A 17,523-nucleotide genomic window follows, 5' to 3' on the forward strand; every position below is an offset into this window, starting at 1 on the left:
ACAACGGTCACACAAACCAAGGTTAGGGCCGTGGCCGTGTTGATTTTGGCAGCAGATTTTAGTTTTAGTTTGAGTCATAGGGCTGTATTTTGCGTGTCTTAAGTACCAGGTCTTATTACCTAACTTGAGTAAACTAAATACCTGGAGGCGTGATCAATGCTCTTTGGCCACTCAGAATAGCCAAATGGCATTGATCAAAAAAAGCAGACCTACGAGCTTGTAGATCTGCTATTTTTCAATATCTTAAGTACAACATAATGCTAAGAACACCAAAAGGGGTTCCGCCCAAAATGGGTTAATGCGGCCCTCAGATTAATTTCAGAATACCGATATGCTATTGATTTCAGCTGTTACAATTCCAAACATGCAAACATGACCCGCTTTAATTACTTGCAGTCTAAATAGTATTACAAATAATGTTATTGCCTTTTTTATGTCCAATATATTTGTATTTAGTTTATATGAATTTTCAGGATCCCACTTAAAAATAGCAAAAAAACTATACAGGATTTCAATTCAAATATAGCAAAAATAGCCGATCGATAAGTTCAACTTGAACTTGTAGATTGGCTATTTTTTGCTATGACATGCATGCAATGTGGCCCCTCTGGAGTGAGTATGGAAATATAATGGCCCTCTCTCCATGGTCAAAGTGGCCCCTGACCTGCATGGTGTTGACAGTCGACCCCTTGGCTCCTGAGATGACCATCAGCTGCAGGTTGTTGTCTGGGAAGGACGTGTGCAGACCAGCAGGCATGCATACCTAAGCAAACAACAACAACACTAATCACAATGAAGAAAAATCACACCCGTGTGAACTGAGTGGTGCAACTCCGTGTGGGGGTCCCCGGGAACTTCCAGACCCACAGGAACGCGCCCAGGTTGCCAGCCCGGTTCCGGCGAGCCGCCCGCTTCCGGAACGGTTGAGAAATGACAGAGTTAACCCATTTAGCGCTATCATTTATTGAAAAATTAGGACCCAATTCACGCCAGCATTTTTTCCAGTCGAGCTCTTATTTTGAAAAGCCACATTTTCAGTCAACCGGAAGTGGATTATCCCAGCCAACTCGACAGAGCCGAGACAGCCTTTGTTTACATGATCAATCTATGCCGGTGCACTGGAGAGCTCCACATCGCCGTCTCTGTGCTGTTTTGACCTAAATGCCATCTGGGACAAGGAATAGGAGATACAGGCGATTGAAAGAAACGGACAGAATGGATTATTATGGCGACGACGATCTAAAATGAACGATCCAGTGCTGTGCTAACAACACTGCTAGCTAACCAGCTAACTTAAGTAGCATTATGGCTCGGACGATCGAATGCACTATAAAAGCGCACTTGACAAAGGTCTTCGGCAATGGCGGTAAGCGTTAGTATCAAAATTAGGCTTCAATTGACAAAGGAAAACTGAAATGATAAAAAGCAAGGCTTTTGCACACCTACAGGCGACAGGTGCGTAGGAGAGGGCACGGTGCCCGACAATGAAAAAGGAACAAACACCCACACACTGTCTTCAAATGCAGTGAAACAACTTTTAATAGGGAAACGGAAACGTTTCGGCCTATACGGTCTTCACCAGGCTATCTTTTGTAGAAAACTGGAAATTTCGCTGGCTTATTCCGTCTATGAGGACGCAGCTTTTTGAAGCTTGTTTTAGACCTAAAACAAGCTTGGTTTGCGTCTGATTCATCTAAACGATAGTATTTTGCTTACAAAAAGTATGTTTTGGGTGGATTAAATGACAATCGCGAGACATGTTAAATAGCTGATTTTTACTCAAAACATTTAATTGATGCTGCGTTAACGAACAAATAGTAACCGGTCTAACTATTCAGAGTTAGTTGGAGGCTGAATAAAGCAGAGGAAAGGCCATTCCAGACGGTTACACTGTATGAACATAAAGAGTTGGTGAGACTGGATGCTCCCTGGTAAAGGTCCTCTGGTCATTGAAGCAGAATGTAGGGGGAAACAGATATAGTTCAGGGTTTCCAGTAAGGCAATCGCCGTGTTACGTGTGTGAATGCATGTGCTGTGCTCCTTACAGTGGACCTAGCGCACGCAGAGCAGACCAAGGGGTGTTGAGCTTGGTTCTCTTTTTAGTTAGCGCATACCTTGTTTTTAGGATTGATTTTAAAATTATTTTGCTTGTGTATAAAGCTCTCAATGGTCTCGCACCTTCCTACCTACATGACTGCCTGCCTAAATATGTCCCAAACCGCCCCCTAAGGTCTTCCACTGCTGGCCTGCTCGCTTTGCCTAAACAAATGGCAACAAAAAAATACGGGGAAGCAGCTTTTTGCTTCTACGGGCCGACGGCATGGAATGGAACAAACTCCCACTGTACCTTCGACAGGCAGCCTCTGTAGACATTTTTAAAGCACAGCTCAAGACCCACTTCTACAACATTGCTTTTAATTGATCTTTTATTTTTTGTTATTCATGTCCTCACTGTATTCCATTACTGCTTGTTTTTTAATGTCTTTGCCTTGCTTTTCTTCTTTTTTTCCCCTCCATTGCTCTGTAAAGCACTTTGAGCTGCATTTCATGTCATGAAAGGTGCTATACAAATAAAGTTTATTATTATTATTATTACCTTGTTGATGTCGTTGTTGACCTGGTTGGCCACCTCTTTGAACGTACCTTGTTGATGTCGTTGTTGACCTGGTTGGCCACCTCTTTGAACTTACCTTGTTGATGTCGTTGTTGACCTGGTTGGCCACCTCTTTGAACTTGAGGTCGTACCTTGTTGATGTCGTTGTTGACCTGGTTGGCCACCTCTTTGAACTTGAGGTCGTACCTTGTTGATGTCGTTGTTGACCTGGTTGGCCACCTCTTTGAACTTGAGGTCGTACCTTGTTGATGTCGTTGTTGACCTGGTTGGCCACCTCTTTGAACGTACCTTGTTGATGTCGTTGTTGACCTGGTTGGCCACCTCTTTGAACTTACCTTGTTGATGTCGTTGTTGACCTGGTTGGCCACCTCCTTGAACTTGAGGTCGTACCTTGTTGATGTCGTTGTTGACCTGGTTGGCCACCTCCTTGAACTTGAGGTCGTACCTTGTTGATGTCGTTGTTGACCTGGTTGGCCACCTCTTTGAACTTGAGGTCGTACCTTGTTGATGTCGTTGTTGACCTGGTTGGCCACCTCTTTGAACGTACCTTGTTGATGTCGTTGTTGACCTGGTTGGCCACCTCTTTGAACGTACCTTGTTGATGTCGTTGTTGACCTGGTTGGCCACCTCTTTGAACTTGAGGTCGTACCTTGTTGATGTCGTTGTTGACCTGGTTGGCCACCTCTTTGAACATACCTTGTTGATGTCGTTGTTGACCTGGTTGGCCACCTCTTTGAACTTGAGGTCGTACCTTGTTGATGTCGTTGTTGACCTGGTTGGCCACCTCTTTGAACTTGAGGTCGTACCTTGTTGATGTCGTTGTTGACCTGGTTGGCCACCTCTTTGAACTTGAGGTCGTACCTTGTTGATGTCGTTGTTGACCTGGTTGGCCACCTCTTTGAACTTGAGGTCGTACCTTGTTGATGTCGTTGTTGACCTGGTTGGCCACCTCTTTGAACTTGAGGTCGTACCTTGTTGATGTCGTTGTTGACCTGGTTGGCCACCTCTTTGAACGTACCTTGTTGATGTCGTTGTTGACCTGGTTGGCCACCTCTTTGAACGTACCTTGTTGATGTCGTTGTTGACCTGGTTGGCCACCTCTTTGAACTTGAGGTCGGCCGTGTTGAAGTCCCTCTGGTCGGGGTTGAGGTGGGCGTCCTGCCAGCGGCCGCGCGCCTCCGCGTCCTCAACGTCTGGAGGCAGGTTGAAGGCTGCCTGCAGGGCCTGGACACAGCAACATCACACATCACTGACCTGAGATCAGATTCTAAAGGCTGCCTGCAGGGCCTGGACACAGCAACATCACACATCACTGACCTGAGATCAGATTCTACAAAATGTCTTCTACATCCTGACAGTTTTCCATTCTGACCTGAGATCAGATTCTAAAAATGTCTTCTACATCCTGACAGTTTTCCATTCTGACCTGAGATCAGATTCTAAAAATGTCTTCTACGTCAGTCGCTCTTCGATTTTTCAAAAATAGCAGACCTACAAGCTCGTAGCGCGCCACTCGGTGGCGTGCTATGAGCTTGTAGATCTGCTATTTTTCAATAGCTAAAGCATAACATAGTGCTAACACCAAAAGGGGTTCCCGCCCAGAATGGGTTTAAACCTTTTGTTTTTATATGAATATATGATTTATTTTGTATTTACAACTCCAATGCTGTATGTAATCTTATAGTAATAAGAATAAAATAAAATAAAATAGCCTATCTTCATTCATTGAGTACGGAGCCCCTGAATGGCCAAAAATATATTTTATCTTGTACGTACAGTACAAGATATTATCTTGTACATACAAGATAATATCTTGTACTGTACGTATACATACAAGATCAAATATATTTTGAATGCATGGCCATTCAGGGGCTCCGTAATTGAGAGCTTGTAGATAGGATATTTTGTATATATATATGTATATATATATAATTCATTATTATCATTACTTCTATCTAGAAGATGACGTAGAGCGCCCATCCGGCCTAAACTAAGGATGATCATTAACTCACTCTGGTGCCGTAGGTTAGAGAGTGTTTTATGAGCTTCCTCCTCTGCTTGTTGGCTCCGGGTTTCACCAAGATGTCCTCCACACCTGCACGCACACACACACATATAAATGCACCATTTAACATTTACAGCTGTAGGCAAGCAGTGAAGAGTCATATAAGGGCATGTCACATCTGTGACGTAATCAAAGACAAACGATGTCACAAAACGTGACAATTCACAGTTTCCGCACCCGGGGCGTGCAGTTCCAGAGCGCCCGTGGATAGGGAGGACGTGATGATGACCTGATGACCCCTCCTCCACATGTCGCGTATTGGGGCAAGCGGAGAAGGAACAGAACAACAATTTAGGGAATCCCCATTTTGGGCATGTCATGTTTTGGCGATAAGGCTGGCAAATGTTTAATGGGAATGGCAAAAAGGATATTTTGTTGCGTGTAGCGTGTACGGTTCCATACCGATTGCCTCCTCATAACCCTCCAAGGAATGCGTTTTTTACGTGTTTGTCATGAAAGCCCAGAGCACCAAGGTTGTGTTTCACTTTGAACCCATTTAGGCCAGACGTCGAAAAAGAAATCTGAATAACCTCATGTTTCTATATCAGTGGTTCTCAATATTTCACGTCAAGGACAACAAAAATGATATGTAATTGGCCGCCGACCCCCATCCGAAAATATGTTGTTCCAGGGACCCTCCCAGAAGCAAAGATTCAAGTTAAAAACTGAAACTCTGAAGGAATATATATATATTCAAAGATTTGAGGCACATTTTCACGATTTAAAAATAAATAAAAACAAGCCCAAATTATTATTAGCATTATTATTATCTGTGGGTCTGCTGCTGACGTTATGCCACTTTTTTGCTGCGCTCCGCTGTTATGCTCAAATTAGTGACCCCAAAGTATTCTGAGGCAACATGGCTGGAGACGAGGCAGCCAATCAGAACTGCTAGCCATGCCGTGCAGACGATGGGATGTTATGGGTTGTTGCCAGTGGTGGCAACTGTCGTGAAAGAAATAAGCTAAGCAGCCTCCAAAAACCAAACCAGGCAAGCAACTGTGAATGAATCCACGTTAGACTGGAAATATGCAGGCTTGGCAACAGAGCAGGCTCAGCAGAAAATGATCTCCAGTGTGTACTACCCGGTCGGAACTCTGGCAAGCTCTTATTGACCAGCTTGCAGCTGGTAAAAACAACGACCTCTGCATCCACGGGATGCACTACTGTACTGTTTTTTATTCTAGTTTATTTTGCTAGTTTTAGTTATAATAATAATAATTTCTTCTTCTGTTTTCTACATGAATATAGCCACATTATAACCATACAAAATGAAAAGGGGGTTAAATGCTGCAATTTGTAAAAGAAAATTGCAAAATATGACTCCAAACGTCGCTGAAGTGGGACTCATAAAATGTCCCTGGGACTCATTTCTAAAAGGCCATCCCTGCATCCCAGGACTCGTTACATTGAAAACCTAGTATTTACATCACTGTTCACTTTACCCAGCAGAACCTCACCCAGCTGAACCTTACCCAGCCAGACCTTACCCAGCGTGAAGCCTCGGTAGAGCTGCAGGTAGGCGGTGAACAGCCGGGCCAGGCAGCTGAGCAGCTTGCCGCTGGTCTCCCCTCCGTACAGCTCGAAGCAGCAGTGGACCAGGCCGTACGCCGAGGCGCCATAGTGGGCCTTGTCCAGGACCCCCACCAGCAGCTCCCCGTGGCGGATCACCACCTGATGAAAGAACACAGTGATGGGAGATTAAACCCATTCTGACCTGAGATCAGCTCCCCGTGGCGGATCACCACCTGATGAAAGAACACAGTGATGGGAGATTAAACCCATTCTGACTCCAGATCAGATCTAAAAAAATGTCTTGTTTGAAAATTACAGTTTTCTGAAAACGCTATGTTTTCTATGTCTATGTCAGTCGAAAATAGCAGACCTACAAGCTCGTAGCGCGCCACTCGGTGGCGCGCTATGAGCTTGTAGATCTGCTATTTTTCAATAGCTAAAGCACAACATAATGCTAACACCAAAAGGGGTTCCCGCCCCAAAATGGGTTAATCGGCAAACACATCGGTATCGGCCGATTTGAGTTGTTTTTAGATTAATCGGCATCGGTTCGATTAATCAATCAGACCGATTAATTAACATTTACAGATAAACAAGGCCACAGTAAAAGCTTGAACAGATCTACAAGCTCACACTATTATAAATATAAAAAGGTATAAAAGTTCAATCTGACTTGACTATAAAGCATGCAGTGCAGACACCCCGTTACATGTATTTTTCAGAATGGACAAATTATACATTTTTCAATACAGAATGAGATCATATCGACATCGGTAATAATCGATATATGCCAAAATGTCTCAGCACAAAAATCACACCCGTGTGAATCGAGTGGTGCAACTCCCCTCTCCCCCCTCTCTCTCTCTCATTAGCAGGCAACAGTGCAGCACTCTCTCTCTCTCTGTTTCTGCATGGCACAACAGCGCCCCTATTGGTACTCATACTGGTGCTTATACATAGGTGAACACATAAGTCAGGTGTACACAGACATTGCTGGTTGTAGGAGTTAAATATCATCACGTTTAGAAGACGAGATAATTATCGGTAAGAAAAGCAAGGTGGGTTTAACCCTTGGGTTGAGGCACATTCTGGACGGGAACCCCTTTTGGTGTTTTAAGCATGTTATACTTTAGCTATTGAAAAATAGCAGATCTACAAGCTCGTAGCGCGGCACTCGGTGCCGCACTACGAGCTTGTAGATCTGCTATTCTTAAAAGATCGTGAAAATTGCGGCACAAATCTTTGAATATATATTCTTTCAGAGCGAACGTTTTTTAAACTCAAATCTTTGCTTCTGGGGGGTTCCTGGGGAGGTTTTCAGATGGAGGTCGGTGGCCAATTAATTACATAGATTTCTGGGGTCCTTGACATGAAATATTGAGAACCACTGATACAGAAACACGAGGTATTTCAGAAAACTGTCATGATTGACATTTATTAAATGTCGACGTCAGGCCTAAATGAGTTAAGGCAGTAGAGTGGGTGATCAGCTTTGAGGATAACGTAACTCGTAAAACCAACAAAGTGGAAAAAAGCAGCACTGCAACATTTTGAGAGCGCCCGACGCGTTCCGACAAACAGCGTTCTTCAGAGTAGACTTTAAAAGTTTGCCGAAACGCGTTCTCAAATGTTGGACGGACCGACCGACACCACCGCTTCTCCGACCCTGGAGCACACCGGCCAGCTCTTTTCCCCGGGACTGTCTTGCGGTGGTGTTGGCGACGGTGGCGTTCTATCGGGTACCGAGCCTGACTGTCCTGTTATGCTTGTAGGAACAACCTGGATAGATCATCATCAGAGTTCCATGGGTCTTATATTCCATTCTCGAAAGACGCCACATCGTACTGCTGATGTCACTCTGTCTTCCCTATATGGAGTGTCCTATATACGGCGTGTTCCGTTCACAACTTCACACCGTTGGCTCATATTATGTGGAATCCTCTCTAAAGGTGGCTGCACACTGGATGATCAGCCAGTGTGAAGGGACCCTAACAGTCATCATAGAAGGGGGAAACCTTCACACAGGCCCTTCTTGGAGGGACCTTAACAGTCATCATAGAAGGGGGAAACCTTCACACAGGCCCTTCTTGGAGGGACCCTAACAAGTCATCATAGAAGGGGGAAACCGTCACACAGGCCCTTCTTGGAGGCTGATGCCCCTGTTAGACTCAGAAAACAGTCTTGTTGATGTCTTTCTGCTGGGCAAAATGTGACACCCGTTTCAACCCATTGGCGAAGTCAAGTAGGATGTTCAGTAACTTTCTTCTCCAAGTTTTCACAAGCCAGTCTCATGTCCGTAGAGTCACCAGGAAGACCGTCGTCGGATCTCTTGTCCACCGCGGGTGACGACGCAGAGTGCGCCCCTCCTCCTCCGCCCGTGTCAAAGAGGAGCTGGGGGGTGAAGGCGGTAGCGGTGGAGCAGGGGCCCGGAACGGGGTGCAGGGTCCGGAGGTCCAGGGACGACGGGCCTTTGCCCTGCAGCTGACAATGGCTCTTCTTGTGGGCCTCCAGCTTCTCGGTCAGCTGCTGGTACAGCTCCTTCACCGGCTCGCCGCTGCTCTGCTTGGGCTCCAGGGTCTTCACCAGGGCCGCCATGGAGGACGGCAGCACCTTGTTGTAAAGGTGGAGCAGCATGCGCAGCGCGTGTCTGTGGACGTTCTCGTTCGCCCCGGACGCCGTGAGGAGGAAGCCGTCAAAGACCGCCGAGCAGAACTCCTCGGAGCCGAAGGCGTCAAAGAGCAGGGTCGCCAGGGTTCCGGTCAGCAGATGCAGGAAGATGTCCCTGAAGGCCATGTCGCTGTGAGAGCCCGCCAAGGCCGGGAGGAACCTCTGCAAGGCCCTCTTGTTCATCATCCGGGCCGTGTTGTTGACGTAGTAGAGGCCGATCTCGCAGGCAACCTTGTCGTCCTTCAGGAACCTGGTGAAGGTTCCCGTCAGAGCGGTGGGATAAGCCGTCTTCTCCTGGCTGGGCAGCTTCTGGTCCACGATGAACGTGTAGTCGTCCACGACCACGGCCATCATCGCCGGCAGGAAACGGGTCACCACTTCTAAATCCAAGGGAGGCTCGCTGAAGACCTGGTTGTTGATCATGTCCCAAGCGCCCTGACCCAACGACAGCATCCTGAGGAGCAGGATCAGCTCCGGGCTGTCCCTGGGCAGAGCGTTCTGATTGAGGAGGTCCTGGAGGTTCTTCACCGTGCTCAGCACCAGCGTGTGACTGGCGTACGGGTCGCACAGGATCATGGACAGATCGGCCAGCACGTGCTCCTCGCCCTGCTTCACGCCGTCGAGGAAGCCCTGCAGCTCTCTGGCTCGCTTGGCGTCCACAAACTTCTCGCGGATGCAGGCGTCCAGGCACCAGGTGAACTTGTGGCAGGGCTCCTCGTTGCAGATCTCGCTGACGTCGCAGTCGTGGAGCGACATGAGCAGCTCGGCCCGCAGCGTGCAGTAGTGGACCTTGCGCGTGCGCCTGAAGAGCATGCGCAGGAACTGCAGCACCATGTCGTACAGGATCACGTTCTTGCCGATCATCCGGGTCAGCTTCATGACCACGTCGCCCTGGCGCCTCGTCTTGGGCGTGGGGCTCATGAAGTTGTGCAGCGGGGAGAGGTTGCTGCTGAAGAGCGCCGCCTCCTTCTCCGCGATGTACTGCTTGAGCAGCGGCTTCACCTCCTCAGCGAACAGGTTCTGGCTGCCCTGCCAGATCTGACGCTTCACCTCCACGCCGCAGACCCTGTACAGCTCCTTGTCGGCCAGCACCGTCGCCAGGATGTCCTCCGGCACCTCAGGCAGATACTTCAGCACCTGCAGGATCACCGGCTGCATGGCGGGCATCCTGACCAGCGGGAAGCTCTTCTCCAGCAGCAGCTTCAGCTTCACGTATCGGTCCTCGTCCCTGCCCTCCGCCGCGATGGCGGCGATCCTCTCCGTCAGCATGTCCCGCAGCTCGTCGAAGGCCAGCTGGTGGAACTCCAACCGCGGGGTGTCGTGGAGGTCCAGGAACGGCAGCGCGGCCTGGAGGGTCGGCATGGGGATGCCGTTCTTTGTCTGGAACTGATCCACGGCTTTGAGACACTCCGTGGCACTCTGTGCCTTGGAGAGGATCTTTTTGAGGTTCTCGCCATTCTGTATCTTCAAATCGCGCAGCCCGGAAAACATTATTTCGTTTCAACAATCAAAAAGTAAAATGTGTTAAACGCTTGGAACATGGGATTTAACCGCAGATGTACGTGTAGCTAAACTGGAAAAACACAACAAAACAAACATTGCAATTGCCGTCACAGAGCGGTGATATGTCAAACACTGTGCGACCACTTATATAGACTGATCACAGATCTGTTCTGATGTCACAATACGCAACCCGTTGACATGTGCATATACCAGTAAGTTTAGGGCGAGGTTGCGCTGAAACAACAGAGCTTACAGCCGTTGAGAAGCAGGAGTAAAAACTATTAATCTGGTGTCAGTGAGGTCGGATGTAGAGTTTCTGGCCAGCTCCATATATTCAGTGATGTAGTATGTCACACCCTGTATGGCTATCCAGTGTGTGATGAGGTCAGTGTCTCCATATATGGGCATTCCCTGTCGATGCCTAACACAATCCCTGTTATTCCCATATATGGATTTATTTTTAATTGACGTGTTCAGGCCTGAAACAACTAGCCTGTGAAACAACAGAGCTTCTTAATACGGCACAGTTAAGTTAATCTGGTGTCAGTGAGGACAGATGTAGATTTGCTGGTGGCCGGCTCCAAATATTATTTTTCTAAAAAGTAAAAAGTTATATTGCCTTTCCGTCTGTTAGAAAAGTACTAAGGCCGTTGTTTTTCTAGAAAAGCCCCGATCGATAAGGTGCTTGTTATCAATAAAACTGTATGAGCTTCATCCCTAGTCAGGGTGGTACCCGGGTGGCAGCCTGGGTCTTACCTGGGAGTCACACATGGTGTCAGGGTGGTACCCGGGGGGCAGCCTGGGTGGCACCTGGATCCAGGACTTGCCAGGGATCTTTGACCTCCCGGTCAGGTGGAGAGGCAAGGCGTCCGGAGGGATCACGTTGAGCAGCAGAGTGGACACCACCTGAGACCAGACGGATACGGAGCTCACATTTTGGACTTCAAAGATGTAAAAGTGGCAATACCAGTGTCAAGAAAACAAATCCTGCACATTCCCGAGGTCAGCTTCTACAAAGGCCTTCTAAACCAGTAGCTTTGTCGTCTCGAGGACCCCCACATTGAAAGAAAAAGTAAAATAATATATGGATCTGTCATTTTTAAACAGCCAACACTAAAATCAATACACTGCCATAGTCGTCAATTAAGGGTTTTTATTGATTAAGTATACAATGTATGAATGCCTTGTGGTTGCTAGGCGATCGGAAAAAACGTAAATGAACGGGAAGTGAAAAGCTTGAATCTTTAAATCTCTCTGTCTCTCATTGGCAGGCAACAGTGCAGCACTATCTCTCTCTCTCTCTGTTTCTGGCACAACAGCGCCACTTTTGCCCCTACTGCTACTCAGTCACACACATACATAGTCACATAGGTTAACACTGACATTGCTGTTCGTTGGAGTGGTTGCACCACTCAAAAGCTAGAAATCTAAATTCAGAAGTGGACAAACAAGAAGGGTGTGTGTGTGTGTGTGTGTGTGTGTGGGGGGGGGGGGTTATGTAGGGAAAGCCAGTCTGAAAAGGTGGGTTTTAAGTGTGCTTTTGAACATGTCGAAGGTGGGGGCAGCTCTGATGTGTGTTGGGAGAAAGTTCCACAGAGAAGGGGCGGCCACTGCGAAGGCCCTGTCTCCCCAAGTTGGTTTGAATATGTGTGGCGGTGAATGTGTGAAGTACCTGTTTGCCAGACCAGAGGCCCTGTGGTTTGAGTATGAATGTGTGAAGTACCTGTTTGCCAGACCAGAGGCCCTGTGGTTTGAGTACTAATGTGTGAAGTACTTGTTTGCCAGATCAGAGGCCCTGTGGTTTGGGTGAATGTGTGAAGTACCTGTTTGCCAGACCAGAGGCCCTGTGGTTTGAGTACTAATGTGTGAAGTACTTGTTTGCCAGATCAGAGGCCCTGTGGTTTGGGTGAATGTGTGAAGTACCTGTTTGCCAGATCAGAGGCCCTGTGGTTTGGGTGAATGTGTGAAGTACCTGTTTGCCAGACCAGAGGACCTGTGGTTTGGGTGAATGTGTGAAGTACCTGTTTGCCAGACCAGAGGCCCTGTGGTTTGAGTATGAATGTGTGAAGTACCTGTTTGCCAGACCAGAGGACCTGTGGTTTGAGTATGGCGGGCGGCAGCAGCTTGATGCGTCCGGGCCTGTCGGTCAGGCCCCGGTAGACCAGCTCCGTGTACTGGTCCTTGGTGAAGAAACAGCCCCGGATGGTCATCCTGGTGCCGGACACCATGTGGTCCTGGATCAGCCCGGCGAGCGGCTTACCGTCCTATATATACAGTACACACCACACACACATCACAACCAAATACATTTTTAAACGTTTGGGTGCATGACCCGGTGTGCAGACTTTATTGGATTTTCTTTTCTTTTTGGGGGGGGGGGGGATTCTGACCACTGCCAGTCTAGACCATAGACTGTAAAAAATATGGACAAAGCGTTCCCCGGGTCTAACATGAACGTAAAATGAAGCCTGTCAGTCCTTGAATTGTAAGTCGCCATCTTTCTAGATCCGTTTGGGCCCAGCTGGCCCATTGGCTGGCCCAGACAACGAGGCGGGACTTCCCCCCCTTCTTCTTCGTTGGTTTTTATTTTGACTCGAGTGGGTGAGGGATCCCGTTCATAGACTAGCCACACCCCTCAGAACATACGCAACTTTATGGTCATTTTTTTAATAATAAAATAATTTTCCAAAAAGAATATTATGACATTAGAAATGAGACTTTAAACTAGTGACTGGAAGCAGAAAGTATTCATGACCATGTTTATTAAGGTAATACAGTCTAGGTGAAGTTGGGCCCAAATACATGGACTTCTATGGGGCTATGGTTTTTTTTGGGCCCAATGACAGCGCCACAACAGGCCATTATATGAACTTTCAGGAAATCCAGATTTCCTTAGTGGCTTCACAAAATATTTAAAGGTTTTATGACATCCATTTTCATTTATTTTTATTTTTATTTTTTATTTTAGGTTTTATGACGTCAATGACACCCAAAAAACCTGAACTTTGAACATTCAGTGGATTTTCTGTGGTCTGAAGTTTTCTTTGGGGTTTGGAAGCCTTTTGAGCTACAATGAAAACAGGCAACACAGTGAAAACAGTGACATCTGCTGGCAAATCCCATTGACATAATGGGATTTGCAGGGTCTTACATCACTTACTGCCGGCAAATCAGAGCACCTGTTTGAGCCAGAAAACCCCAGATCACAGAAAATCTACTGAATGTAAAAGGTTCATGTTTTTTGGGTGCAATTGAGATTAGATAACCTAAAAAAAATAAGAACAATTCCAAAACCTTTTCTTTATGTCACAATCCCTTTAATAACCGACCAGGTGGTAAGCCTGTGTGTGTGTGTGTCGTACCTTGGGGACCAGGTACTGTTTGTCCGTGCTGACCAGCTGGTAGGCCTCGGCGCGGCTCAGCTCACTCTGGGGGAAGTGAGCGTTCATCTCGTCTCCGTCAAAGTCAGCGTTGTAGGCCTTGCAGTTGGCGTAGTGGAGCCTCAGCACCTGGTGGGCCAGTCACACGAGGCATGCATGGAATGAAGCCAAATGAAAGCTCACCACTCAAAACATTTTTATTGGAATTATTATGTTTAGATATTATCGTTGTAAACAGTGTTGATTTTGTGTGGTGTACACGCCATATCCGACACGCCAAAGGTCCGAACGCATGGTGTAATAATACTCTAAAGTTACAGTCTGATAGACCCCTGTGGTGCTGGTTGGTTTAGGATGTCACTGTCCCATTTGTTGTGTTGGCTCAACGTCTTCTATGTCGGGGGTTTGGTTGTTGTGGGAGTGAGCTATAAAGGCTGTCGTCCTTTTGTGACTGTGTGAGTCAGACTGGGGCTTCCATGCATGACAGGTAAGTCTTTTCTCCTACTCGAGTAAAATCCTCATAACTCTGAATTCTTGTGTTGCTTCCTTATCATTATTATGAATTGTCCTTTTGAGCATGTGTCCCACAGACCGCCTTTACAATGGGGACATGCGATGGACCGACATGCGCTGCTCCCGTGCTTATGGCTAGGTCAGGGATTGAGGTTTCGGATCAATAGTATGTCGGAACTACTCGATTTCGCCGACTAAAACTAAGGCGAAGAATGTTCGTCGACTAACCATTTTTCACTGACGAAAACTAAATGGAAACTAAATTAAAACTAAGCTACGATGACAAAAAAGAAACCAAGTCTAAATATACAGACAATTTCGTCAACAAATAAAAACTAGACTAAAATATTAGGGAGGGACTAGTGGACGAGACGAGAGATCCAGTACAAGTATTTTTACTCGTGCTGAAAATAGCAGATCTACAAGCTCACAACGCATCGCAGCGCGGCGGTTGTGAGCTTGTAGATCTTCTATTTTCAGCAAGTTTAAAATTAGGCCTTAAAATCTCACAGGATAGTTAGTCGACTAACACCAAAACATTCCAGGTGACTAAAATGTGACTGAAACTAAATGGAAACTATTCCAAGAGACTATGACTAAAACTAAAATCTAAATGTGCTGACAAAAACAACACTGGTTCTAAAGCCATTTTCTTGCTCTTCTACATACAACCAAACAGTGGAAGAAACCATAGATTGAGCTTTTTCTTGAGGCTTTCGCCTTTATTTTATATTTTTTATGGAGGGACAGACAGTAGGCTGACAGGAAATGGGGAGAGAGATGGGAGGGTGACATGCAGTAAAGGCCGTCGGGATCGGGAGTCGAACCCGCGGCACACTGCCAGACTGGATTTACCAGACAAGGTGCCTGGACCGCTGAGCCACGGCCCAGGCCTGAGCCGCTGAGCCAGGTGGCCCAGTCTTCATCCATTCAGGATAGAGGGGGGCCTTCCGCCAATCATGATCGAGCGGGGGCGGGCCTTGGTGTGTGTGCTGTTGGCCTGTCGCGTGTCCCCCGACTGTAGTGCGTGCATGTGCACCTTGTTGAATCGAATGAATGATATGGCTTTTGCTCAGTGGATGGGACATTTACATTTAAAAGCTATCGGATGGACGCATGGATAACGGCATAATACTGCAGTAAGCGTGGAAGTCCGTGCTGTGGTCAGACAATGGTCTGCCCCAACCCCATGTGAAATGCACTCCTCAGCAGTTCATTCCACATATTGTTCCCCCCCCAATAAAGTTGTTTTTATTTGATTTCTTATACCCCACCACGCAAAGCACATTTGACTATTCATATAGACACTTTATATAGGCACTTGCTGCACTTGTTTATCTGTTGGGGGGGGGGGGGGGGGAGTTTTATTGCTTAAAGGGATATACCACTCATTTTCGACATTTTTCTATGGAGTCGTGTGGAAAAAATAAAAAGTCACCCCATTCTGTGTTGCCTAGAACTGGAGGTCTGGGGGGAAAAAACAGTAACATTATGAAGTACATCTTTGTGATGTCACAGAGATGTACTTCATAATGTTACCGTTTTTTTCAGACCTCCAGTTCTAGGCAACACAGAATGGGGGGACTTTTTTTTATTTCCACACAACAACTCTAAGGTATATTAATGACATAGTAAAATGTTGAAAATTTGTGGAATTCCGTAGTCACTATTCATTGATTCACTGGGATACAAAAACAAAAGGTTTCTCACTGTTCTCAGGTCGAATATTGCGATATATGCGATTAAAATGGAATTAATCAAGATTAATTAATTACAAAGCCTCTAATTAATTAGATAAAAAATTGTAATCGAGTCCCAGCTCTAATGAATACCTCTGTGTACATATACACCAATGCTCTGTGTTATTTATCCGAATATGAATACTTCTGTGTACATACAGTATACACCAATGCTCTCTGTATCATGGATAAGTTAATTATTATTTTTGACCAACCTGTCTTTGTGAACTAATTTATGTGTGCATTAGATTAACAGTTTAGTTTATTGATCACCACCTTTACAGAGATAAACCAATACAGTAATATCATAACCTCTAGCAGAGGTCTCAGCATAGCAATGCAGGCACACACAGAGTATGAAACGTCTTATCTTTCACACACATACAGTATTAAACACCTTATCTTTCACACACAGAGTATGAAACGTCTTATCTTTCACACACATACAGTATTAAACACCTTATCTTTCACACACAGAGTATGAAACGTCTTATCTTTCACACACATACAGTATTAAACACCTTATCTTTCACACACATACAGTATGAAACACCTTATCTTTCACACACATACAGTATTAAACACCTTATCTTTCACACACATACAGTATTAAACACCTTATCTTTCACACACATACAGTATGAAACGTCTTATCTTTCACACACATACAGTATGAAACACCTTATCTTTCAGGTGCTCACTCTCGAATATGTTAAGGTGATCCCGGGGACACAGGCTTGATCAATAGGGTCACTGATATATCTCCTCGTGACCACTGAACTCTTCACCAGAGCCTGCAAGTCATCTTGCATCAGTTTCGGTCACAATCAGTTATTCCCTTTATTCTCAATCAAGTGGTGCACAGGCTTGATCAATAGGGTCACTGATATATCTCCTCGTGACCACTGAACTCTTCACCAGAGCCTGCAAGTCATCTTGCGTCAGTTTCGGTCACAATCAGTTATTCCCTTTATTCTCAATCAAGTGGTGCACAGGCTTGATCAATAGGGTCACTGATATATCTCCTCGTGACCACTGAACTCTTCACCAGAGCCTGCATGCGCGGCATCTTGCGTCAGTTTCGGTCACAATCAGTTATTCCCTTTATTCTCAATCAAGTGGTGCACAGGCTTGATCAATAGGGTCACTGATATATCTCCTCGTGACCACTGAACTCTTCACCAGAGCCTGCAAGTCATCTTGCATCAGTTTCGGTCACAATCAGTTATTCCCTTTATTCTCAATCAAGTGGTGCACAGGCTTGATCAATAGGGTCACTGATATATCTCCTCGTGACCACTGAACTCTTCACCAGAGCCTGCAAGTCATCTTGCGTCAGTTTCGGTCACAATCAGTTATTCCCTTTATTCTCAATCAAGTGGTGCACAGGCTTGATCAATAGGGTCACTGATATATCTCCTCGTGACCACTGAACTCTTCACCAGAGCCTGCATGCGCGGCATCTTGCGTCAGTTTCGGTCACAATCAGTTATTCCCTTTATTCTCAATCAAGTGGTGCACAGGCTT

The 17,523-nt window shown here is 46.2% G+C and overlaps 2 protein-coding genes across 2 annotated transcripts in view; both read right to left on the reverse strand.

Moving 5' to 3' along the window:
* The window catches only part of polr1a (RNA polymerase I subunit A), a 67,398-nt gene that overhangs the window by 23,343 nt on the left and 26,532 nt on the right, over nt 1-17,523 (reverse strand). The window contains exons 15-21 of the mRNA XM_083786361.1: nt 13,727-13,873; nt 12,437-12,628; nt 11,121-11,270; nt 6,170-6,353; nt 4,627-4,709; nt 3,680-3,838; nt 665-763 (exon numbers count right to left, since the gene is read on the reverse strand). Of these exons, the coding sequence (XP_083642487.1) occupies nt 665-763; nt 3,680-3,838; nt 4,627-4,709; nt 6,170-6,353; nt 11,121-11,270; nt 12,437-12,628; nt 13,727-13,873 (1,014 nt within the window). The remainder of the gene's footprint in view (nt 1-664; nt 764-3,679; nt 3,839-4,626; nt 4,710-6,169; nt 6,354-11,120; nt 11,271-12,436; nt 12,629-13,726; nt 13,874-17,523) is intronic.
* Nucleotides 8,433-10,352, reverse strand: LOC310873301 (negative elongation factor B-like; the record flags this gene model as incomplete). Its single annotated transcript, XM_083785649.1, has 1 exon — nt 8,433-10,352. One exon carries the CDS (start codon nt 10,350-10,352, stop codon nt 8,433-8,435), a length of 1,920 nt encoding a protein of 639 aa, XP_083641775.1.

The sequence above is a fragment of the Protomyctophum parallelum genome, assembly GCF_964188405.1.
Source record: "Protomyctophum parallelum genome assembly, chromosome: 16".
NCBI classification, from domain to species: domain Eukaryota; kingdom Metazoa; phylum Chordata; class Actinopteri; order Myctophiformes; family Myctophidae; genus Protomyctophum; species Protomyctophum parallelum.